The 27,231-nt window shown below is 44.5% G+C and overlaps 1 protein-coding gene across 2 annotated transcripts in view; it reads right to left on the bottom strand.

Annotated features, from left to right (window-relative positions):
- The window catches only part of LOC147428195 (ribulose-phosphate 3-epimerase, cytoplasmic isoform-like), a 68,071-nt gene extending 43,032 nt beyond the window's left edge, over positions 1 to 25,039 (bottom strand). The window contains exons 1-2 of one of the 2 annotated variants that reach the window (XM_086496533.1): positions 24,792 to 25,038; positions 24,597 to 24,691 (exon numbers count right to left, since the gene is read on the bottom strand). In XM_086496533.1, coding sequence (XP_086352659.1) covers positions 24,597 to 24,691; positions 24,792 to 24,907 — 211 coding nt within the window. In that variant the 5' untranslated portion in view covers positions 24,908 to 25,038. Of the gene's footprint in view, positions 1 to 24,596; positions 24,692 to 24,791 lie in introns of both variants that reach the window. The other variant, XM_086496534.1, reaches the window with a different exon arrangement.
- Positions 25,040 to 27,231: the final 2,192 nt, after the last annotated feature.

Below are 27,231 nucleotides of genomic sequence, written 5' to 3'. Positions count from 1 at the left end.
AGGCCGCAATGGAGGAGGTGACCAACATTCTGGCCAAGGTGAACATAAAGTTTCCGCCTTTCAAGGGACTGTCCAAAGAGGTTGCAAATGACCACGCGAGGAGGTTTGTCTCTCTTTGCAGAGGTCGTGGCCTCAATAGAGAAGATGTCTACCTAGTGCTCTTCCCGTCAACATTGGATGGCTTGAACAAATAGTACAATCAATTTCTAACCACTTTACAAATTAGGCAACACTAAGGCAACAGTTTTGTGAAGCCTTCACATCAAGTGATTTTCAAGAGAGAGTCTTGGATGAGTTGGGGAGCTCGGTGCTCCAACACAATGAGACTTTTGCATAACTAACGACAAGAATGAAGTCTCTGGTTGCCAAGCTTTCCCAACAACCACGAGAATTCATGGTCAAGAAGTGGGTGGAGAAGGCTCTCCCCAAGACTTCTTAATAGAAGCTATGGAAGACTCTCCGACTTAAAGCAAATCTAGAAGAGTTTGTCACTGCCTTTACCACAATAGAAGGGGCAAGGAGGCTATTCAAGGGCCCTCCTCACGTAGACACATACTCAGTACTCATAAAAAGTGCATCTGACCCTTGATTTCTTTATGCATGGAAATGGAAGCACTGAATTCACAACGAGCTATTCAAAAGGAGACATCATTCTCTCTTCAACAGGAGAAGTCCTCACATCAACAAGCTTTGGACTAGATCAAGAGATAGCTAGAGAAGTTCAGGGCTCAGAGGAGTCTAATGTAGCTCATGTCGCTCTCCATGGCATTCTCCACAAGAATGCCCACTTCAAGCTTATTGCCACTTCTATGAGAAGCCCGGACATGAAGACATAGAATCATTCAATGTAGCCTATTCAAGGAGGCTATTCAAGGGCCCTCCTCACGTAGACACCTACTCAGTACTCATAAAAAGTGCATCTGACCCTTGATTTCTTTATGCATGGAAATGGAAGCACTGAATTTACAACGAGCTATTCAAAAGGAGACATCACTCTCTCTTCAACAGGAGAAGTCCTCGCATCAACAAGCTTTGGACTAGATCAAGAGATGGCTAGAGAAGTTCAGGGCTCAGAGGAGTCTAAGGTAGCTCATGTCGCTCTCCATGGCATCCTCCACAAGAATGCCCACTTCAAGCTTATTGCCACTTCTATGAGAAGCCCGGACATGAAGACATAGAATCATTCAATGTAGCCATCTCATCCCGTCCAAAACTCTTGATGCACTTGGATCACCATGCAGCCATCTCATCCTTCCGGAACTCAGCCATCTCATCCAAATAAAAATCTTGATACACTAGAATCTCATTCATTTCACATTCACTTAGCCATCACATCCACATCTCACTCATCTCTGACAGATGTCTAGATGCACTAAGTTCAAATCATTCATCAAACAAAATGCTACACAATTCATCTTTTCAGCCAACACTCTTAACAATAGACACATGAAAGAGTATGTTCAATCTAGGAAATTTTGCCATTCAATGTACATATTCTCATAAAGTCATTCTGGAAAATACTGTTAGCCTGTCACTATCCCTAAAATCTCAAGGAGAAATTAGTGATTTTCTTCAATCAAGGAAATCTCTAACAAATTCACAGGTAACTTTTGGAATAGACACTCCTAATAATGCAAAAGCCTCAAGGTACAGCTCAAAGAGAATCTGCAAGGTTCTATTCCCCCATCCACTTTGCATCGAGAGCCAAAAAAAGTGCCCGAGAACCTGCAACGGGAATTAACACTTGAATACACACACGGCTCGGAAGCTAGAATGCCCCGAGCAGACGCCGACAACCTGTAGGCCTCAAAATTGGTGCTCCTTTCGGTATTTCTTTATTCTTTAACAGAGGGAATAAAACCTGTGATCTCCTACGAGCCGCCCCACATAATCCAAGCTAAGAAACACCTGTTCTGGCTCGATTTCGGTAGCATAACTGTACTAGGACGCTTCACAATCAATATCCCCACGCAATAGATAACTTTCCCGACGCATACGCACACTTTGCAAAACCTGGCGAGAATCTGCAGCACGTTGAATTCTCTGTTTTCTGCCCCGAAAATGCGCCAGATCACCTCTACAGCGGTCCCCTCGTGTCCCCGAACCTCCTAGGGGTATTAGGGACCGTTTAGGGCCGAAACCCTAAACTTGCAAAAATACATAGCAAGCTGTAACTCCCTGTTTTGGGCTCCGTTTTGCATGCCGGTCGCATCTGTAGCAAGACCTCGAGCTCCCGCACTGGTAGGGCTACTTGCCCTTTCAATCGGACAAGATTTCTCACGTGAAACCTCTCCGAATTCCAAAGTTACTTGGAATGGGAACGGGGGGCTCCGAAACGGTACCGAAACGTATAGGTGGGGGCCGGAACGGGAACGCCGGAACAGTCCACCAAAAATCGCTGAAATTAGCCTCAAAACAGCCTATAAGTTAGGAAACAACTATAAGCCAAGCTTCTAACACCTAGTTGGACAATTAGAATCATGTTCAAGCATGTTTCAAGTTTCAACATGTCGCTTGTGCGCGTTAGTGGTTGCGGACGTAAATTCAATTCAGCGGGGTTGTAGAGACCTCACAACATACTAAGCGTATCGCAAATAATATTATCTAGGAAGTGCAAAGATTGAAGAGCTCAATAGACAGAAAGACGGAGTAAAAACTTAAAAGACTATGACTATAAATTCAAGTGTGGCTTATAAGGCCAGTCAAGGAGCTACAAAAAGGTAAACACTGAGAACTCAAAGAAAAGATAAGAGTCGAGGCTCGAGAGTAAAGACTAGCCACTAGGGACTCAAGAGCTCCATACATAGATGCCATAATGGAAACATATCAAGGCCCAAGGGCCAAGGCTCAAGGACTAGTGGCAGAAGAGCCAGCCTGCCAATTTGTAGTGGTGTCATGGAGATCATGGATGTCATCCCAATCCTCATCCCCAACAGGCTCGTCCGCATCATCCACTTCATGTAAAACCTCTGTAGATCCACCCTCCCCAAGTATCTCCACCTCTGCCTCCATCTCCCACTGTAGAAAGGGATCTGATACTTTGGATGCCGACTTGCAAAGCATACGCAAGTTTGCACTCGCAAATACAAGATCATTTGCTTTCTCCACTACAAGTCGGTTTCTCTTCCTGGATGCAATGTGGCTGTAAACACTCCACAATTGCTCGAAACAAGAGGAGCTAACCGCTTGGCTGAGGATGCGGATAGCTAGTCGCTGAAGCTCTGGCCCATCTGAGCCATAGTCCTGCCACCACAAAACTGAGGAGATCTTGGTGCGATCAACTTGGGCATCAGCAAGCCCAAATGATCCTCGCATATCCCTGTACATAGCAAGTTGATCCTTGATTTTGCGGCGCTCTTCTCGATCAGGGAGAAACATAGTCAAGATCTCATTCCATTGCTTGGTCACCTCCCCATCATGCTCCTGTCCTGCACCTTGAAACTCTGGATCCAGCACAAAAGCCGCACCATGGAAAGGGGAAGCATAGGCGTCCCATCTACTCTATCTCCTCAAACCTGTCTACATCTGGCTCAAGTGTTTGGAGGGCCTCCACCATGCGATCCATGGCCTCATAAACCTTACCAATGCAAGGTTGCATGCCGTCAACTACTCGAAGCAAGTGGAGTACCAGCTGTACCATTTGGTCTATAGTCTTCAGTGACTCCCAAAACTGGGGATCCTCTGACGTGCTTGCACATAAGATCCCTGCGACTGAACCTACGTAGGATGAGGAACTGTACTCCGTACTGATGAGGGTCTGCCGCACTGCACTCTGACATTCGCATAGGCGATGAGCCATTAGGTAGTTGTAGCCAAAGCGGGTCTCACAATACTTCAAGAGAACCTTGCCCCCTGACCGCTTCAAGAATGCAGCACGAAGGAGATTGTGATTGTTGATGAAGGACACTAGCTTGGACGCACTTGTAATGAGAGACTCAATCCAAGGTAGGTGCCCTATATCCTTTAAAAGGTTGTTGAGACAATGTGCCATACAAAATGACACTTTGATGTGGGGATACATGCCCTCCAAAACGGCGCTGGCTACCCTGTTTGATGCCTCCCCATCCGTGACAAGCTGCAACACCACCTCTGGGCCAATGATCTCTATGGCAGACGCCCACTCTCCTGCAAGCACATCAGCGGATTTCCTTGTTTCTGTGGCGTCATGTGAGTGGGCAAAGTACATCTCTCCCTTGCAATAAGCCGCAAGCCCATGAATGGATCTCCTCCTGGTGTCGCTCCATCCATCTGCATGAGTGTCACTCCATACTTGGCCCATTGTCGCTTCATGTTTACGGCTACCATCTCCATAACGGCCTTCTCTCTATCAAGAAGAGTAGTACGGAGGGCCTCTGAAGTGGGTGGCACATAGCGTGGCCCGTAATCCCCAATCCTTGTGCACATTGCTTTGAAGTAGTCTGACCTATACAATGTACATGTCACAAAGGTCAAAAGTGAAGACAATGTAAATTGGAAAACAAACATACTAGTTATGGTCATGATATGAATAATGAAAGAGCATTGAGAACTTGGAACTTACCGAGCCTTTGTGAAAGGGATATGATCGTGATAAAAAAAAGCGGGCAATGGCGGCATCCACATCCTCCTTCTTTTTTGGATCCCATGACGCATCTAGAGTTCGTTGATGATGGGTGGGAAGAGAGGGAGTGATCGTTTGAAATGATGTTTGAGCCGCCGCACTACTACCTCCAACGGAAGCGTGTGAATGAGTGGTAGAAGAAGGAAAAACCAAGTGATTGGGGTCAATGGCTTTCCGCTTGGGTCGATCATTTGCTTTGGCTCTTATGATGGCATCCTTGATCTAAAGCTCCTTCTTCTTCTCGGCCGTCACATTCTTGCAATGCTTCACTTGCTCCCCCACTATGTGAAGGAGATGTGCTCGAACCTTGCTTGTCCCGGATTTGCGTTGAAAGCTACATAGTTTGCGCGTCCATGATCTTGCACCGCCTTCTTTGCTGAAGACTTCGGAGTGCACCTCATCCCACCATGAAGGCTCATCCTTCTTTCCTCTCTTACCAACCGAGGGACCTTCATTTCATGCAGAAGCTTGTGCCATATTGATGGCGCTTGAGACTTGAAGCTTGAGGCTTGAAATTCGAGAGAGGGATGGAGGGATGGAGCTTGAAAGTTGAGAGAGGGATGGAGCTTGAGAGAAGGATGCGATGAAGGAAATTGGAATGGAGCTTGCAAGTTGCGAGAGGGATGAAGCTTCAAGCTTGAGAGCTTGTGGCTTCGAGCTTGAGAGAGAGGGTGAGAGTGGCTTGAAGCTTCAAGCTTGAGAGAGGGTGTGAGAGTGAGACTCGAGACTCAAGACTCGAGAGTGGCTTCAAGCTTCAAGCTTGAGAGGGAGGGTGAGACTCGAGAGTGTGGCTTCAAGTAGCAATGCGGGAGAGTGAGGGCTATGAAATTGTGAGGGGTGTGGATTAGCTTTTATAGGAGAAAAGAGTGAAGACCCTCCCTCCCCCACCCCCCACACCTCTATTGTGAACCATCCCAAAGCCCAAATAAAATAGGCGCTTCCAAAACTGCCGCCTATTTTTGAAATTCAAAACCTACTCGCCCGATTCAAATTTCAAAAATTGCCGCCCGCCCGTTCCAGCCAGTTCTGACTGCCTAGAACGCCGTTCCGGTGTTACGTTCCGGAACCGTAACGCTGGTCCGTTCCCGTAGCCGTTTCCCCGGTTGGAGGTGCTCAGAACGCCGTTATGGCACGTTTTCCCTCTGTTCTGCCTGTTCCCTGTTACTGTGCCGAATTCACCTGTACCTGAGAGGGCCTAGCCACTAGCTAACCCAGTACTTGTGCAAGAGGCTCTTGCCTCAACAATCACGCATGAATCCACACAATTGTACATCAGTCAAATAAAAAGCCCTCTTGTGGGGCATCACATAACTGTACGTAAGGGAGAGAGAGAGAGAGAGAGCAGTGTGTAGCGTGCAGGGCATCACTCCTGGCACCACACTGTACATAGAGGGAAAGGAAGCACTCCATAGCTCTTAACCTGTGGCAAAAACCAAAATGAGGCTCCTCTCAGCTTAAATTCAACGCACATTTTTCTGTAGGAGGCAAGTCCATGAAAATCTACCACTTGGCGCATTTACAAGCATTTTCCCGTTTCGGGTTTGCCGCTTAAAAATCTCCCGACTGGTTGCCCAGTTGACTTCGCGGCAGAGTTGTAAAATGTTCCCCTAGTCATACCGGAGGTAATGATGCGAACACATTTCATGGCCCAAAATAGCAGTTCCCTAAATTTTAGAAAATGATTCCGTTGGGCTCCCACTGGTCATCTGACCATCTATCCTCATTGGGACCGCATCCAAAAGTGCAATGTGGCCCAACTGTCGGATACTTTCTATTGGTAGTCCCACCTTGACTTTATGCCTTTATTGAGTTCACTTTCTAGTATCCACCAACTTGCTAAGTGCAACGGGGGGGGACCTATATGATCTTGCTCTGAGACTAGACATCCTCTTACTATACGAATTCCAGTGCCGACCACTTCCCGTCTGCGGGTGAAACTACCGTTCACATTGGCCATACAATGTCCGACCGTTTGCTACTTCAAAAAGAGGGTCTCAAAAATAAAACAAAAATCATTGGAAAGAAACCAACAACTAAGGTTAGCAGTTGCCACGTCCCCATGACATACCCTCTCTTGAAATCACAAACGTCCTCGATTGCATATTATAAATACACGCCACAGATGATCTTGTGCTATTAACACTCTTTTATCATCGCATGTATCCGCAAGAAAGGTCGTAACACATAGATACAAATGACTAAACCGTTTGCTACTTCAAAAAGAGGGTCTCAAAAATTAAACAAAAATCATTGGAAGGAAACCAACAACTAAGGTTAGCAATTGCCACGTCCCCGTGACATACCTTCCTCTATTGCATACCATAAATACACGCCACTGATGATCTTGTGCTATTAACACTCTTTTATCATCGCATGTATCCGCAAGAAAGGTCGTAACACATAGATACAAATGACTTAATGAGACCTTCATACTTTTGTCATTTCCATCTATTACATTGAATTCATATGTACATTTAATGTACTAGCTCTATCATTACCCCTCCTTTGCACACGTTGGGTTGGGGCATAGGTAGGTTGTAACTCAAAGGCTTCAAGGTAAAGCTACAATACATTAGGTGACTCTGACAATTCATGCTCTTCCATCTACTTTGCATCCATAGGCGGATAGTTCTTGAACGTCACCAAATAACGTCTTGCAACTTGTCCTTTAACTTTTCTGTCCTTATGTGCCAAAACTTGCTCAGGTACTAGGATCTCATCAAGTTCCTCAACTTCTGGCTGATCCTCATCTGGCATATCTTCTGGCACATCACCCACGAAGGGTCTTAGGAGACTCACGTGAAATGCATTATGAATCTTCCATGCATAAGGCAATTTCAGCCTGTAAGCCACATCGCTGATCTTGTCAAGCACTTGAAAAGGTCCATAGTAACGCATATTGAGCTTAGGAAACAGCCGTTCCTTGCCCTTCATTTTCTTTAACCTTGACTTTTCGAACCTTAACAGAACCCAATCACCAGGTGATAATAGCAATTCACGACGGTGACGATCAACAGCCTTTTTCTGCTTTGCCCGAGTCTTCTCTAAGACAACTTTAATTTTCTTGTACATTTCACCCATGTTCTCAACCTATCGATCTGCCTCAAAAAACTTGTCCTTTGTATGCAAAATGGGAGGAACCTTCTTGCCGCCCTTCAACAATCTCAAAAGGTGCTTTGCCAGTAGATGAATGCATCGTATTATAGTACGCATACTCAAGCATAGGCAAATACTGTTCCCCCTTGCCTTTATTATCTGACACATAGCATTTCAGTAGATCTAAGACAGTAGAATTAGCCTCTTTTGACTGTCCATCAGTTTGTGGATGAAACGAAGACGAGAAGTTGAGCGTAGTGCACATGTTCTCAATCAATCCTCTCCAGAACAAACTGGTCATGCGAGGATCACGATCACTGATAATCAATTGTGGCATACCATGGTACTTAAACACATTGTACATGAACAAGCGTGCCATCTGATCAGATTTTATCTTCTTCCTGATAGGGATAAAATGGGCCTGCTTGCTAAGCCTGCAGATAATGGTCCATATACCATCATTCCCTGTTGGTGTTCTTGGAAGATCAAAGATAAAGTCCATAGCAATGCTTTCCCATGGCTTATCCGGAATCGGCAATGGTTGTAACAACCCTGGTGCCTTTTGCCTGTCAAACTTGACCTTTCGGCAAATTATGCAGCACAAAGGCATCCACAATGCACATCTCTCCTCAAGGTAGGCCAATAGAAGAATGTCTCTACTGCTTTAACTGTCGCATCAATGCCACAATGCCCTGCATACTGTGGGACATGACTTTCTTCCATGACCTTATGTCGCAGTGGCCTTGTGACACAAAGTCTGCCATGCATCATCATAAAACCATCTCTGAGGAGGTAGTGCTCATGATGTTGCCCCTCTTGTAACTGTTCAAAGATCCTTGCAAAATCTTCAGCAACAGTATACTGTTCCTTCATGTCATCTAGCACATGATGATAAGGAATTGATACAGCTGATATTTGTGGCTTTCTTGATAACGCATCAGCCAAAACATTCTTCTTGCCTTCCACATGCATAATCTGAAAGTGGAACATGAAAAGAATTTGCCCGTCGCAAAATCTTCAGCAACAGTATACTGTTCAAAGATCCTTGCAAAATCTTCAGCAACAGTATACTGTTCCTTCATGTCATCTAGCACATGATGATAAGGAATTGATACAGCTGATATTTGTGGCTTTCTTGATAACGCATCAGCCAAAACATTCTTCTTGCCTTCCACATGCATAATCTGAAAGTGGAACATGAAAAGAATTTGCCCGTCGCATATGCTTTTCAGATAACTTTGACTGTGTCAAGAAGTATTGCAAGGTCTGATGATCTGTTTGGACAACAAAATAAGCACCTAAGAGGTAGTGCTTCCAGCTAGAAAGCGCATGAATCACGACCAAGAGCTCTTTCTCATAGACTTGTATAGTCCTCTCTGGCCCTTGCAAAATTCGGCTTTCATAAGCTACTACCTGTCCGTCTTGCAAACGAACCACAAATATCAGCCATACGCGTCACACTGAACCACAAATGACTTCCTGAGATATGGCAAAACAATTACTGGATCTGAAGTCAACTTTTCCTTTAAGAGACTAAAAGCTGAAAGCTCTTTTTGGGTCCATCTGAAAGTGACCTCTTTCTTTTGCAAAGCGTGAAGAGACGATGCTATCTCTGCAAAATTTCTGATAAACCTTCTATAGTAGGAACACGATCCCAAGAAGCTTTTGACATCGTGCACAGTCTTCAAGTCTGGCCATGTCTTAATAGCTTCGACCTTTGCGGGATCCATTCTGACACCATCCTTTGAGACTATGTGGCCAAGAAAGTGGATCTCTACGAGGAAGAATTCACTTTTCTTAGGATTGACAAGTAACCTGTGATTGCGCAGCTCTTCGAACACAATGGTCAAGTGATGCCTATGCTCCTCTTCATTCTTCGAATACACTATCATGTCATCGAAGAATGTCCAACAAACCGTTGATGCGAGCGAAAAATCCAGTCCATCATTCTGTTGAACGTGGCAAGAGCATTTGTTAACCCAAACGGCATCACTAGAAACTCATAAAGACCAAATGTCGTTCTAAACGCAGTTGTGCACATCCTCTGGCCTTATACGAATCTGATGGTACCCACTCTTAAGGTCTATCCTGCTGAAAATTGCAGCACCCTCTAAACGATCGAGAATATCATCAATTCTAGGAATAGGAAACCTATTCTTGATGGTATTCTTATTCAACACACGGTAATTAATACACATGCGCCATGAGCCATCCTTCTTCTGCACTAGGAGCACTGGGGAGCAAAAGGGTGAAGAACTAGGCTGAATCAGCCCCTTCTCTAATAACTCCTCAACCTGGCCCATAATCTCTTTTAGATGCACCGCGCTAACCCTGTAGGGAGGTCTATTTGGTGGGCTACACCCTTGCACAAAATCTATCCGATGGTCCTCGGGTCTCTCTGGCGGCAATTGCGACGGTAGTGAATCAGAAAAACAGTCACTAAACTTTTGCAAAAATGCTGACCTTTCTTTATCTAACACAGATAAATTTGACTGATCACTATCTGAGACATCACGTGCAAAATTCAAGTACACAGAAAGATGATTCTTTATTACAGAAGTGATAGCAAAAGCAGATACAATAGGGACTGGCTCTCCTTTAAGCTTTACATCCAAGATGTGAGTTTTGCCCCTATGATGTACAGTGATCTTTTTGTTGTAGGCATCCAAGACTCCATGTACTCGGAACATCCACGGGATCCCCAACAAAGCGTCACATCCTTCCAGCGGCATGATATAGAACTCTTATGTGTCCACATACGACTGAATATGCAAACGCAGCTTTCCAATGATGGGAGTAACAGACTCTGAGTGGCCAGGACATGCCAACCCTACCTGTGCTGTGTACCCCATAAGTTCCTCAACTTCCGGCTGTTCTTCAGCTGGAATATCCACTGGCACATCACCCACATAGGGTCTAAGAAGACTCACATGGAAAGCATTATGAATCTTCCAATTCTCGGGAAATTTCAGCCTATAACTGACATCATTGATCTTCTCTGTTACCTGAAAAGGTCCATAATAGCGCATGCTAAGCTTTGTAAACAAGCTTTCTTTGCCTTTGCGTTTCTTTAAGTGTGCCTTCTCAAACCGTAACAAGACCCAATCACCAAGTGAAAACAATAATTCATGATGGTGAAGATCAACAGCTTTCTTTTGCTTTGCCTGAGTCTTTTCAAGGGCATGCTTTATCTTCTGATGAGCTTCATCCATATTCTGCACATATTGATCTGCTTGGAAAATCGTTTCCTTAGTATGCAAGATGGGAGGAACTTTCCTACCACCTTCAACTATCTCAAAAGGGGCTTTGCCAGTTGCCGAATGCACCGTATTATTGTATACGTATTCAACCAGTGGCAAATACTGCTCCCACTTTGACTTTTTCTCTGACACATAGCATTTCAACACATCTAAGACAATAGAATTAGCCTCGTCAGACTGTCCATCTGTCTGTGGATGAAACGACGATGAAAACTTAAGTGTACTGCCCATATTTTCAAATATGCCTCTCCAGAATAAACTGGTCATCCGTGGATCACGGTCACTGATGATCGACTGCGGCATACCTGGTACTTGAATATGTTGCACATAAACAAGCGTGCCATCTGATCGGGTTTTATCTTCTTCCTGACAGGAATGAAATGAGCCTACTTGCTGAATCTACAAATAATTGTCCAGATTCCATCATTCCCTGTCTGGGTCCTAGGAAGATCAAAGACAAAATCCATAGCTATACTTTCCCATGGTTTATCTGGAATAGGCAATGGCTGTAAAAGCCCTGGTGCTTTCTGCCTGTCAAATTGACCTTCTGGCAAACTAAACACTGCAGCACAAAAGTTTCAACATCTCTTCTCAAAGTAGGCCAACAGAAGCATGTCTCAACCGCTTTTATTGATGCATCAATACCTCGATGCCCGGCATACGGTGGACAATGACTCTCAGTCATAATCTTTTGTCTCAATGGCCTAGTCACACATAACCTGCCATGCATAAGCATGAATCCATCCTTGAGAAGTTAATGTTCATTATGCTCCCCATTGACAATCTGATCATAAACTCTGGCAAATTCTTCATCAGCAGCATACTGTTCCTTCATTTCATCAAGTTCATGATGATAGGGAATTGACACGGCTGAAATTTGTGGTTTTCTTGACAATGCATCGGCAACAACATTCTTTTTGCCTTCCACGTGAATAATCTGAAAGTGGAACTGTGACAAAATGTTTGCCCAACGCATATGCTTTTCTGACAATTTAGCCTGCGTCAAGAAGTAGCGCCCGATGATTTGTTTGGACAACAAAATCAGCTCCAAGAAGGTAGTGTTTCCAACTTTGAAGCAGCCAGTAAATTTTTCATAAATCTGCATAGTCCGCTCTGGACCTTGCAAAATTCTACTTTCATAAGCCACTACACGGCCTTCCTGCATTAGCACTGCACCAATGCTATTGCCACAGGCATCACACTGGACAATAAATGACTTCCTGAGATCCGGTAAAATAATCACTGGCTGGGAAGTCATCTTTTTTGGTAAGAAGATTAAAAGCTGAAATCTCCTTCTGTGTCCATCGGAAAGAGACTTCTTTCTTCTGTGACGCATGTAAGGGAGAAGCAATCTCTGCAAAATTGCATACAAACCTCCTCTAGCAAGAGCATAAACCCAGGAAGCTACGGACATCATGGAACGTTTTCAAATCTGGCCAAGTCCTTATTGCTTCAACCTTTGCAGGATCCATTCTGACACCATCCTTTGACACTATATGCCCGAGGAACTGACTTTCCTCTAAGAAGAATTCACTCTTCTTTGCATTAATGAGCAATATGTTACGGCGTAGCTCATTAAAGATTGTGTCAGGTGTTTTCTATGCTCCTCTTCATTCTTTGAGTAGACTATCATGTCGTCAAAGAATGTTCCGACAAACTGTCTGTATGGACAGAAAATCCTGTGCATCAACCGATTAAACGTAGCGGGAGCATTCATAAGGCCAAAGGGCATTACTAAGAACTCATGTAGACCAAACATGGTTCTAAAAGCAGTCTTGTGAACATCTTCAGACCTGATCCTGATCTGATGGTATCCACTCTTCAAATCGATCCTGCTGAAAATAGATGCACCCTCCAAGCGGTCTAAAATATCATCGATTCTGGAATAGGGAACCTATTCTTAATCGTGTTCTTGTTCAGTGTGCGGTAATCAATACACATGCACCAAGAACCATCCTTCTTCTGCACTAATAGCACAGGAGAGCAAAAAGGGGATGAACTTGGTTGGATCAGCCCCTTCTCTAACAGCTCGTTCACCTGGCTCATAAGCTCTTTCTGCTCGGCTGCACTAACCCTATACGGAGGTCTATTCCGTGGGCTACTGCCTGGCACCAAATCTATCGCATAATCCTCAGACCTCTCCGGCGGTAATTGCGAAGGTAATGAGTCGGAAAAACAATCAGCAAACTGTGTTAAAAATTCCGATCTGTCTCTACCTAGCACAGATAAATTTTGACTCAATTACTTCATTAACTTCACGTGCAAAAATCAAGTACGCAGAAAGATAATTCTTAATTACAAATGAGATGGCAGAAGCAGATACAATAGGTACAGACTCTCCTTTCAGCTTCACATCCAGCACATGAGTCTTCCCCCTGTGTTCCAAGGTCAAAGTTTTGTTAAAAGCATCAAGCACACCATGCACTCTGAACATCCAAGGTATGCCCAACAAGACATCACAGCCCTCCAGTGGCATGATAAGAAATTATTCCGCACCCACATAAGACTGTATATGCAAACGCAGCTTCCCGAGAATGGGCGTCACTGAGTCTGAATGGCCAGGGCATGCCAACCCTGCCTGAGCTATATATCCCATCTCATCAGCTCTAATGCCCAAAGTGGTAGCCAACTCTAGCAAGATAAAGTTTGCTCTGGAATCAGGATCAAAGAAAATGAGCACGTGCTGGTCCCTAACTTTACCCCAAGCTCTACAAAGCTCACTCGCATCTGTAGCTAGCTTGTCCCCCAGCAAATCTAGCACCAAACCTGTTGTTGTCTTGGGCTTTTTCCCTTTTCTGTCCTCATTGTCTTCCGCATCAAGTGGTCCCTTGTTATTGTCCGGACAATTGGACACAATATAACCAGTCTTTTCACACTTAAAGATTTTCCCTCAGCCATCAATGCCTTTCGCTCTTCAACAGATTTCTTTACAAAAGGCTTCTTTTGTTCCTTTGGCTGCTGTACATTGGGCTGGCCTGTTTTCTTCTTAAACTGCCATGCTTTACCTGTGTTCTGAGGAGTCTGAGTAGCCTGTTTTCCAAAAGGTTTCTTGGCTGAATTTCTCTCAGACTTGTCATGTGCATTGCTGCCCTTAAAACCACTCATCTGACCTAGTAACAAAGCATTCCCAATATTAGCATTCTCAATCAGCGGAGTCAATGTGGTAACCTTGGTCTTTGTACAGTAATTTCTAAGCTCTTTAAGCAGCCCACAACAGTAGTGCTCTATCTGCTCAGTCAACGGCACCTGCCTGTAGGAAGTAACTGGAAGCAAAGCCTTCCAAAACTTTTTGTTATAATCTTCCAGATCCCTGCATTTAGTTTGTGCCATGCTGACATAACCTCAACTTCAAACTCAGTAGTCAACCATGCTGACGCAAACACCTGTTTGAAATAAACCCAAGTGGCAGGAGCCTGTCCCTGTAACAGTAGAGTACTCCACCACTGGCTCGCATTTCCTTTCAAAAAGGTGGCAGCTTTTCTGACCTTAGAAAGCTCAATAAAATTCCCTCCAGCGAATGTGGCATCAAATTGTTGTAAGAAGAAAAGAGCTTTGGTCCTGTCTTCAAATCCACGAAACGTATCAAATTGCACTGCCTGACCACCCTCTTTGTATGGCTCTTGCTTCTCAAGAGTCGTCATTGGGTCCATAGGATGTGTCTGTAACATAGGTGCACTAACAGGCAGCACTGGGACTGTAGGACCACCGATTACAGGGCCTATGGGCATAGTACTTGCTTGCTGATTTTAAAAACCAGCCATACCAAAAGTGCCCTGCGGCATGCCAAAACTGCCCTGAACGCCCTGAAAACCTGGCTGCATGCCAACATTGCCATACATAGGGTTTGGTATCCAAGTATGCGTCCCCTCAAACACTGTTCCTAGCATATATGACTCATTTCCAGACGCATAACCAGCCATGGTCTCAAACAATGATCCTCCTCCAAAGTACCCAGGATGTACACGCGTAGGATGGAGGGTCTGCTGCAAAGCCTGGAAATTACTTCTCTGTCCATTAAAGCCAATATTAGGCTGCTTGAACGTGGTGGGCTGAACTGACATAGCCTTTGGAACAATAGGAAGTGGTGTAGGAGCCTCAACTGGCTCCACACGTTGCCTAGGGGATACCACTGTATCAACACCATGTGTGGCCTGTAACTGATCCCCAACCTGTGTCCCAACTTGCTGCAAAGGAACAGGAGGTTGCAAAAGCGCCTAGAACAAGGGATTCTGTATAAGTTGTGTAAACATGGACACTGCAGCAACAAACTGAGTCCTAAACGCATCCTAATCCATCAAGGAAGCAGAAGGAACCTGTGATTCTGCCATAGCAGGTGGCGGTCTAGACGACACACCCACCTCATAGATAACAGGAACCTCCTGTCTGTCCTGCGACGATGACGCTTCCTCTCTAATACCTTCCTATCTGTCAACCATAACCGCTAATCTCTGTGTGTCTACACCCAAATAGACCCTGGCTCACTCTTTAAGGAAAAAGTGATTCAAATCCCGGTGGATGGAACCATGTAACCGGCCTGTTCAAAAGAAAAGGGCAGTGATCTACTTTCTATTCAATCCTTTCACCCAAATAATTAGTCGCCCACTTTACCTGTACTTCACACACAGAGAAAGAGAAGAACTCGCAGAAGCTAGATTGCTCATGTGTTGACTCAAGACACCAGATAGGCCCCTAAACAGGCGCCCCTTGCGGTATTTCTTTAATTTAGAGAGAGGGAATTACAAATAGAGTCCCTAGAAAGTAACACCTGTATCCAGCTAATATGTTCCAGTTTCGGTAAAATTTCAGCAGCATAACAACACCGAAATTGATCCAAAACAGTTTCCAAGGCTGGCACTCTGTTCCACTGGCATAATCCCTCAGTCTAGAACGCAAAACAGTAAATTTCAGGTCACTGTAATTTCTGGTTCAGCTCTGTTGTTTACCTGTTTTGGACTCACTGTGGTCCCTATACTGTTCCCTGCACCTTGGGCCAAGTGCCCCTTGATTCTAGTAGCATTCCGGCCACAAAACAGCCCCAAAATAGAGTAAAAACAGCAAGCAAACAGTGCTGAAATTACTGCGTAATCAAGAGGTTATTACCCTCTTGTGTGCCTGCTTTGGTGCAACAGCTAGCTACACCTATTCCTGTGTAAAGAGGCTCTTGCCTCGGCACGAAAGCATAATTCCCCACAGCTGTACATTAGTCAAATGAGGAGCCCACTTGAGGGGCATAACATAATTGTACGTAGGGAAGAGAGAGAGAGCAGTATGTAGTGTGCGGGTCATCACTTCCGGCACCATACTGTGCATAGAAGGGAAATCAAGCATTCCATAGCTTTGTTCCTACAACAATCCGCCTAAAAAAATAAGCAAAAATTAGCCCTTTTGTAAAAACGAGCGCTAGTTCTCTCTCTCTCTTGGAAAGTGTGCCAGAATGTGCCACTTGGCACTCATGTGTGTAATTTCCCGTTCCAGCCTTCAGGTCTAAAAAGATCTCGAACAGCGCGTCAGTTGACTTACCGGCACAACAATGAAATGTTCCCCTCGACATTCCGGAGCTAATGACACGAAGACCTTTCATGGTCCAAAAATAGCAGCTCCCTAAAATTTAGGAGATGCGTCATTTACATTCCTACTGGTCTCCTGACCATCTTTGAAGTCTGCTACAAGACCCAAATCTGCAATGTGGCTCATCTACATATGGTTTTCCTTCAATGACCGCGCATTTGCTAGTCTCTTGTCTACTTGTCTATCTTCAGTGTCAACTGGTCAAACAAGGTAACTGCCTGTCCGACCTAGACTCATACTGGACATTCCCGTTTGCTCCACACTGGCCATGCAACTCCCGGGCGTTTAGATTTCCAGAGGGATATAAACAAAGGAAATAAAATCCCAAAAAGAAAACCAACAACAAAAATTGCCACAATCTCGTGACACATACCATTCTAGGATCGTATCCACTTTGAAGAGACCGCTATCATCAACACCTATGGCTTCTTCGCATGTTTGTACCCTAGAGAGGTGGTCGGCCATGACATGATGCTTCGTGGGGCGAAGAACAACCTCGAAATCAAACTCCTAAAATAGTAGCAGCCATCACCAAACCGGGCCTACAGCTTGTGGCTTATTCAACTAATAATGCAGAGCATGATGATCAGTAATAATTCTGATGTGTACACCCAATAAATAATAACCGAATTTTTGCAATACATAAACAACAGTCAAACCTTCCCTCTTTGTAGTGTCGTAATTGTGCTGGGCTTCGGTGAGCAGGTGACTTGCATAGTGAATGGGGCGATCAAGGTTGAATTCTTTGCTAGGCTGAGTCAGAACAGCACCAACAGATTTCCTTACTCACATCAGTATGTACATGAAAGTGAGAGACCGATCTGAGGCACCTAAAATAGGTGCCTTAGTCAGATGCTTTTTTAGGTAAGAAAAAGCTTGGGCCTCAGCCTTGAACCGCTAAAAGGGTACAACAGCACTGATCATGCAGGTCATGAGATGGGCAACATTGGAACCGGCAAAGATAAACTCTGTGGCGTACACGACTTTGAACATCCTTGGAGTTGATTGCGGGAGGCAACCTTAGAATGGCCACTATCTTATCAGGATTAGGAGCTAAACATTTGGAAGACACCACATGACCCAAAAGCGTACCATGAGTCTCACATGCAGCGGCACTGAAATGGTGAAGATCTGGGGTTTACACTTCCACAAATCCTTTACTTCTTTTCCTTGCATTAGTGATTGCTTTAGCTTGCCTGAAGGTTCCTTTTACTTTTCCCTTAGAGAGGGAATGAGAGAGGACGGTAAAGATATGTATAAAGAGAGAGAGAGAGGAGAATGACACCCGATGGGGTCCCAACCAACCCTCTCAAGGGCCCCCCACACCGTTGCTGATGTGGTATTTGCTTTAGATTGCGTAAATGGAATACACACATGCAATACCTCAAGTGCACTCTATTGACTCGAATGATGACTATCGCCGTGGTAACTCCTCAAGACGAGGCACCTCTGGGATTGATTTTGATGCACATTTGGATCCTTCTCGATCTGGGATTGCGGATGGCCACCAAGGGGTAAATCCAGGGCTGAATTGCACTTCAGATGTGAGAGGAATGAAGGGTTGAAAGCTGGCTGCAAAAACATAGATCTGAAGCGTAAAACGCAGCAGATCTCTCGCGTAAAGCAAGGCTGAAAATGCAGATCTCAACTAGGTCGATGATGGACAGCAATGTGAGCACTCGATGGCGGCGAGGGAATGGCCGAGGTGAGGCTCGATGGGCTGCCAAGGTAGCTGACCGCAACGGGAAGAAAGCGAATGCAAATCCACGCCATTTCCCGCGACGGAACGGGGCTGAAATTTGAAAACACTGGCGATCTAGTGAAAATCTGCAAGCGCTAGGCTGATCTGCGTTTTTGGGCAAAAACGCTAGAGCTGATTGCTGGCTGCAGAAAACAGTGGCTAATCTAAGCAGAAAATGTTGGGCTGATTGCTCTCCTTCTGCTAGTGCTAGAAATCTTGTAGCACTATCTTCAACATGCTCCAAATGATGGGTTTTCTGCTCCCTTTATAGGGCTGAAACTTGAGTTATAAACTCCTTTAGGCTTAGGTAGGGCAAACTGTCCACCACACAAAGAAAAAAAATTCATTAAAAAGATTTATTTAAAGTTAGGCCGGGGGGGTCAGTTTGGGTGAAACGATCGCACATCTGTCCACCTCGGAATCCAATCGACGCAAGGAATGGATCGTTGGATTCCTCTAACCTAGAACTACATGCACATCATGCCAAATGCCCACCATAGTGTAATAACATCTATCAAAACGGGTGTACAATCATTTATGCAAGAGGGTTCCAAAACTAGTAAACACAATCTAATGGACTCGTCCAGCTATGCAGGTCCTGCAAACACACTCACAAAATTTCCAGTACTAATCCTCCTATGATTCTAGACACTCCTATCTAGGAAGAAGGGAAAATTGGCTCTAAAAGTCGATGAAGCATGTCCATGTGGCAGAGAGAGCTATGTGCACATGACATCCCCTCCTGCTTAAGGTGAGGTATTGGTACCGAACTCCATGCACGCCATAAGATGGACGATGAAGTTCCTTGTAGATGATGTCCTCCACAGCGACTTTTGAGAGAGGCTCCCTTGGGTGATGTGGAAATGTCCAAAACACAAGGATGGTGGTGATGCATCTGCTTACAAACAATGGACTGCTTCTTGGATCAACAATCCCTTGTTGGTTATTGGCAATCAATAACCTTTGCTGCCCCAACTCGGATGGTGTGAACCAACTGCAAATTGGATGAATGCTTCGTAGAGCGAATGGCTAGATATGTAAACTCCGATGTCCACGAAGGTTACCGTCCAGCCTATGATGCCCCTACGCAGGAATTCAAACAATGCCAAAAATCCAAAGCTAATAGGTTGATCTGGATGGCGCCTTCCTTTGTCGTCATAGGCCGCCAAAAAATCCTCATACTCGCAATCAACATCTTCATGTTTCCAATGCATGTCTTCAATGATGCCATCTGTCATGTCAAAGAATTTATGATTGCAAATATCCATGCTACAATTTCTTTATGTCGAGGTGGTCGAGTGTGCACACCAACTCAACTACCCTCTTGCAAGCGCACCACAATTGTAACCCTCCTTAATACAATGTTTGCATTTCCTACGCTCAAGGCGCATGGTCCTTCGCGCAATGGCAGGTCCTGCAGTTCCTTGACTGAGAAAAGCGTCCTTGGGCAAAACACTACAACACTCAAACACTCGAGAGAAAAAAATTCCAAAGATTAGCGGATTAGTACTAAATCTTAGAAACTCTGATACCAATGTCAGGTGCAGCGGAATTGAAATGGTGAAGATCTAGGTTTTACACTTCCACAAATCCTTTACTTCTTTTCCTTGCGTTAGTGATTTCTTTAGCTTGACTAAAGGTTCCTTTTACTTTTCCCTAAGAGAGGGAATGAGAGAGAGCGGTAGAGATGTGTAGAGGGAGAGAAAAAGAGAGAGGAGGAGAACCACACCCGATGGGGTCCCAATCAACCCTCTCAAGGACCCCGCATACCATTGCTATCACAAAATGATGACGTGGCATGACCTTGCCGACTAAACAGATGACATGACGTGGCTAGTGATGTGGACATACTGTACGGACTGTTGACATGGCACTGTATGGACTGCTGATGTGGCAACAGTACGGACATCCGCTTTTTGCACTGACATGCTGACGTGGCAGGCTATACCGATTTTCGTGAATTGCACTGGTTGCTTATTGGTAGTAATTTAAGCACTCAAATCCAATGATTAGGCTCACTAACGCGTAGTCGCGAACCTCAATAAAACTGACAATGCTTACACTTAAATGAAAGAGCAAAAAGAGAGGAACACAATGCACATTTCGGAATTGAAAATGGATTACCCAATTGTTAGGAAAGTTGAATACAAGTTGGAACAGCTTCGTAGCTTGAGCGTACGATTTCAGAGCTCCTTTCTTCTCTAAAGATAAGCCTCCTTTTACATTAAAGTTATTGACCTTTATACCTAGGGTTTTCTAAATGGCCAGTAGTCGACTCACATGGACCTTTACAATCATCATGACAGAATTACAACTCAAGGAATTGACCCGCTATTCTGGAATCAGGATTCACACAAAGTATCACTACACTAGCTCGACAAAATAAGACTACAAATGTGGTGTCCGGCTACATGTCCGGCCAGCTTGGCGCCCGTTCGATCAATCCTCAAACAATATTTCATCTCATGGCCGACAATATCATTAAATATCCTAGTTCTATCATCTTGTATGTAGGGAGAACCAATCTTCATATGACAAGCAGCAAAACACATTGTCTTTCTATTCAAAAATAAGGGCATTTTGAGAATCATTTGCAAAATTTGCCAAATATGAGGGGAATTCGGGAATTTTTAAAATTTGAGAGGTATTATGCAAATTTTCACAGATGTCAGAGGCATTTTGGTCAATTTCCCTAAATAATAGTACAACAGAACCAATTTGCTTATGAATTTCAAAGGCGTTTTGGTAAATTTCCCTATTAAAAAAAACAGCAGAAGCGATTGAGCAAAGAAAGAGAGACATGGCACAAAATTACATCAGATAACCTTAGATTAAGAATTACAAAAACCAATTATTTTGTGAGAGTTATTTGCGATGATTCAAGCCAAGTGAGTGGTACAATTGCCATTGATAACAGTGACCTAAATAAAAAACAAGAGCCACTGACTATAATAGTTTGTGTATAGCAATACGAAAAGGCATGCAAATTGATACTTGGCAAACTGGTTGAACCAAAGGCCCTTGGATCAAGCTGAAGTAATTGGAACTACTTTTGTTACTCTATGAGACAACCTCTAACCCTCTACCTCTATGCAAGCTTTAATACACGGAGCTTTCACATGCTTTAGCAAATTATAATTTCAGATCATAAGTTCTTCACAAGGACTTCACGCGATTAGAGGTCCTCATCGCAGTTCGGGCTTGCTCGGAGTCCGTACTTCACATGTTCTTTGAGATCCAGGGAGAGGGTCGCCTTCACAGAGTCTCGGTAGAGGCTCCTCAGGTTGCAGAGTGCTGCTTTCAGAGGATACGAATTTTGGGCATCATGGGGAGGACCTATGTCTTAGATCCTGACCGTGCAAATCTTGAGACAGGCCACTCACCAGAGTTACATGGGACGGCGGGTCAGGTCGGGAACGGGAACGAGGACAGGGACGGGACGGCAAAAGTTAGGAAACAGGGACGGGGGTCGGAGCGGCAAAAAAAAAAAAGAGTTTTTTTGGCATTTTTTGACCTACACACATAGGGCATCACTTTGACCACAATAGACCAAAAAGCATGAGTCATATAGGTGCAAATGTGATAATAAAACATCGATGGATACAAAATGAAAAGTGCATGCCACAAGGGCTCAAAAAGGACAAGCCTGAAGGATAACAAAAAGTACAAAGGGCTAGGTAGACTCTAGAGGAGTAGACTCTAGACTCGAAAGTGATCAATGATGATCCATAGTCACAGGGGACACCCTTTTTGGGCTTCCCGTCCCCACTTTTCCGTCCCGCCCTCTTTTTTATACTAAAAATCCATTTGAGCCCCGTCCCCCGTTCCCCGTCCCGGAATGCGTCCCTTGTGACTATGCAATGATCATCAAACTCAAGGAATCTCCATATTGTCGTCGTAGTCGAGGTCATCAACGACATATGAGGCCTCGCGAGGCTCACATTGAGGCTCGAAGTCCTCCTCTAGCTCCTCGAAAAGTGGCTCGGCCATAGATGGATTCTCTTGTGCCATCTCCCACTCAGTGAAGGGATCTGCCTTGTGTGTGACGCTCTTGGCAAGCATGCGCAAGTTAGTGCTCACAAACACCAAATCATTGGCCCTCTGGACCCCAAGACGATTCCTCTTCTTAGAGACAATGTGGCTGTACACACTCCATAGTTGCTCCAAGCAACTAGTGATACATGCTTGGCTAAGGACTGGCTAAGGACACGAACAGCCAAGCGCTGCAAATGTGGGCCATCTCCTCCATAGTCCTCCCACCACAAAACCGAGCCAATCTTGTTGCGATCAACCTGTGGAGAGAGAGTAGAGCTAAGAGGAGAGCTTGTGTGGAGAGAGAGTAGAGGAGAGCTTCAAAGTTGAGAGGGTATAAGAGGGAGAGAGTAGAGGAGAGCTTCAAAGTTGAGAGGGTAGAAGAGGGAGAGAGTGGGTAGAGAGACTCAAGGGTAGAACTTGAGCACCCGAAGGTAGACCGTACGGTGTAGAGTCTAGATAGTGGACGGTAGAGAGGAGAGGCTTGTCACTTGAGCCTTCATTGAACTTAAGAGACCCAAAGGTCCAAGGGTGCTTTTATAGCCTCCCAAGAGCCAAAGCCCCCCCAAAAAAATAGACGTTGGCTGCCTCTGTCTGTTAAAAACGGTCATTTTTTCAACTTTTCAAAAACCTGCCCGTCCTCGTCCGTCCTTGGTCCGGGCAGCCTGCGTTCCCGCCAGTCGGATGAAAATCCGATCGTTCCCTGCCGTTCCCCTCCGCACCCGGCCCCGGCCCGGTTACGGCTGTTATGCGTCCCTAGGCCCCGTCCCCTCCGTCCCCTGTAACTATGCCACTGGCGGCTTTGGGCTTGGGAGAGCTGCCCTCTGGCACGAGTGCACTGGGACCCTAGAGAGTGGTTTTGGAGAGACCCTTTCTCTTCAACCGATCACCCTGGGATCCCATTCTTTTTAAACACAATTCGACTAGGGCGTCACATACTCGCAGCACGGAGGGAGGCTCGCCCTGCTACAACACTTCATTGTAGGAGGAGGGTCTCACAATTGAGTTCCTCTCAAGTTTTTGGGAGCGGTTGTGGGACTCTAGACATCCGAGGAGATTCACTTTGTTCCAGTGGCTTGTTGCACACAGAGCTACAGCATTTGGGAGTTCGCTCGTACACAGTCACTTTTTTGGCAACCTATGCAGCTTGGGGTCATCCTTTGGAGAGTCAACGACACTATCTGTGAGACTGCCCCATGGCACAGCAGGTTTGGCTTCGGGTTCTTCGGCTAATGCCAACTCTTTCCACAGGTTGACTGTACACTTGAGGTGTTGCAGCCTGGTCCACTCTTACGGGCCCTGCACTCCACTTTCAGTTGGCTTCCACCAGCACGATGATAGTGATCCAGGTGGGTCGGCCTACACTTCAGCTTGCCACAGAGCTTACCCCCAAGAGTGGTGCAGCGAGAGAGAGGTGTTGCAGCCTAGTCAACTCTTACAAGCCCTGCACTCCAATTTGAAGTTGGCTTCCACCAGCATGATGATAGTGATCCAAGGGGGTCGGCCTACACTTCAGCTTGCCACAGAGCTTACCCCCCAAGAGTGGTGCAGTGAGAGAGAGGTGTGTTGGGAACTCATCTGTGGCCTAACACTCTGGTTCATTTGGCGGGCCCACTGCTTCCACATCTTCGAGAGACACCCTATTCCACCGACAGAGACTATTCGTGATTTTTTGTTGGAGTTGATCCACACTCTCAGGGGCCAATTCGAGAGACTCCACGGCAGTTCCAACCGCATGCGGAAGCATAGAGAGGCTTTCCTGCGATTCTGGCGCCCAGGGCCCTTCTTCACCATGGTCCATGGAGCGATGGCACTACCGTCCACCAGTGTGGCTCTTTCCTCCTCCCAACTCGTGATCTAGCCCCCATTGTACGTATTCTATTTTTTCATTGGGAGTCTCCCCTTGCTGTTGACATAGACCTCTCTAGTAGAGGTGATTGTAGCCCTATGGGCAGATTTATTAACTAATGGAAGGATCTTTTTCTCGAAAAGGGGGGGGGGGAGGACATTATTTTGCTTATGAATTTCATCGGCATTTTGGTAAGTTTCACTATTAAAAAAAACAGCAGAAGCGATTAAGCAAAGAAAGAGAGACATGGCACAAAATTACATCAAATAACCTTTGATTAAGAATTACAAAAACCAATTATTTTGTGAGAGTTATTTGCAATGCTTCAAGCCCAAGTGAGTGGTACAATAGCCATCAGTGACAGTGACCTAAATAAAAAGCAAGAGCCACTGACTATAATAGTTTTGCGTATAGCAATACGAAAAGGCATGCAAATCGATGCTTGGCAACCTGGTTGATTCAAAGGCCCTTGGATCAAGCTGAAGTATTTGGAACTACTTTTGTTACTCCAAGAGACACCCTCTAACCCTCTGCCTCTATGCAACCTTCAATACATTGAACTTTCACATGCTTTAGCAAATTATATTTTCAGATCATAAGTTCTTCACAAGGACAATGCAAATGCGTGTAGGGTTAAAGTCAAACCATGATGTCCATATGCAACCAATCAGCACCACACTCCAACATGCGCTTGGCCTCTGATCCCAGATTTGCAAAATCTGAGGATAACATAGATGGAGCAATTCTTGCAGAGGGCACATTGGTGGTATCCCCTATAGTCATCTGCAGAAAAGCAGCAAATTTGGAATCAACATTACGCACTACGTTTTGAATAAACTTCCACATGTTAAGGACAATGCAATAAGATTTTTGTCTTTCTAAAAGAAGCCTTAGAGAAGTGTTGGGTTAGGCATACTTTCAATGTTTTCAGTGCTGATGATTGAGACTTACCTTAAATGTTATTTTGATTTTAAAGTATTAAATGAATATTTTTATTTCACCTTTTATATCACTTCCTCACATGGCTTGACTTCTCTTGCATTCTATTCTTTTAGAATGATAAAGTGAAGCTTCACCTTGCATAATTCTAGTAAGTTCTACACACACACACACACACACACATATATATATATATAATCCACACACAATATAAATAAGTAAATATATAATATATGTAGATGAGTTTTTTATTTTATATTTAAATTTATTTATTTAATAATCTAGTTATATATACACACATATATATTAATGAGTTCTTTATATATATATATATATATATATATATATATATATATATATATATATATATATATATATATATATATTCATGAGAAAACCATGGTAAAAAGAAGAAAAACCGATGCAATGATGTAAAAAAATAGTTCCAAAATCCTACAAATTCTAAAAAAATTGTTAATATTTTTGGTTTGCTTTTTTGCGAGAGGACACTCGATTCGCTTAATAAAAGAGACATTCTCGAGCATTGCTTCACCTTATATAATTCTAGTTAAAATCAACCTAATGATTTTTTCACTTTCTTATTGTTTTAGAAAGCCGTCGGGACCCTTTCACTTGTTTTACTCGTCCTACTCACTATTGTGTCAAACAATATTTTTATATCCTACTAAAGCAGCCGCATGAATTTTTGTTTTTGTTTTTTTTTTCGACACATGTGGTGCTTATTTATCCCTTCCAAATATTAGCCATGTTACATGGTCGGGCGAGGGCCGCGTACCATTGGGCAAGAGCCATGTGTAGACATCACCATGGCCACCTAATTGATGCACCACATGTTGGGAACAACAGAGAGAACTCGTAGCTACCATATCTAGGAACCTCCTCCTCAGGTGACCCACCCTAAGAGGAGGATGCACTCGAGTGTCCTAGGGAAAGATCCCTAGCAACGTGAACACCATGTGAGCACAACAGGGGATTTGAACCCACAACATGTAGGTTGAGAGGCCAAAGCCTTACTGTTAGACCAACTCTTTGGGGACCGCAGGGAAAATTTTGCCCAAATCAAAAAACATAGACATTGATAGGCATAATTTGTATAGAAACACATACATCCCAGTTGTGCAGCGACCTATAAAACATGTTAATCATCTTTCAAGATTGCAGCAGATAAAGGCAACTGTATGATGAAGTAAATTTTTGAAGAAGAAGGACAAAACACCCAAAAGTTTGTTTTGATTTCTCAAAAAATCTATAGACCCAAAGTGATCTGACCCAAAGCCTCATAAGGAGTTAAACCTGGTCGGCACCGGACCTGCTCGGTGTCCCACAACTGAAGCTTTATATATATTTAAAAAGCACATGCACCTGTCCTGCCCCTTCACGCCTTCATGCTCTGCCCCGCCTTTGTCTACTCCGCCTCTTGCCTGCACCCCTTGCCCGATGCCACACGGCCCCTTTCCGCTCGCATCTTCAGGGATTCTATATAATTCACGATTTTTTTGAAATCGTGCAGACGTGTTTCTTCCATCCACAACCATGTGCCTTTGAGTGACTTTGTTAGATGCTTACTTGAGAGAGAGAGAGAGAGAGAGAGAGAGAGAGAGAGAGAGAGAGAGAGAGAGAGAGAGACAGAGAAGAAAATCAAGAGCAACAAAACACCCCCACCTCCTTTATCTAAGAACTCAAAAAAAGCAAGTTGCTTTGTTTTATGATTATTGCAAAAGAGTAGGTACAAGAAAGAGAAACAAAGTGCAAAATCTCTTTCTAAAAATCACTTCTGCAAAGGAACAATATTTGTTCTAGAGAAAGAAACCCTACCAGAATTTGTATAGAAAAGAGACAGACAGAGAGAGAGAGAGAGAGAGAGAGAGAGAGAGAGAGAGAGAGAGAGAGAGAGAGAGAGAGAAGAGATGACATGGCATGTCGGGTCCCAACCACCCTCAAGGGCCCCCTTGCTCTGTTGCTAGAGCAAGTAGTTGCTTTATTACTTGCACGAATGCTGATACAATGGCTAAATGTTGGAATGCTACCGGGAAGTTGTTTGAGGGGTGCTTGCTATGGATACTTGATACTGTTGAAGGGAACTTGTTGTGGGCACTTGGTACTGTGAGACTAACACTGAATGTTG

The sequence above is a fragment of the Adiantum capillus-veneris genome, chromosome 23 (genome assembly GCF_014529385.1).
Source record: "Adiantum capillus-veneris isolate H3 chromosome 23, ASM1452938v2, whole genome shotgun sequence".
NCBI classification, from domain to species: Eukaryota; Viridiplantae; Streptophyta; class Polypodiopsida; order Polypodiales; family Pteridaceae; genus Adiantum; species Adiantum capillus-veneris.
This window is presented reverse-complemented; position numbering and strand designations above follow the sequence as displayed.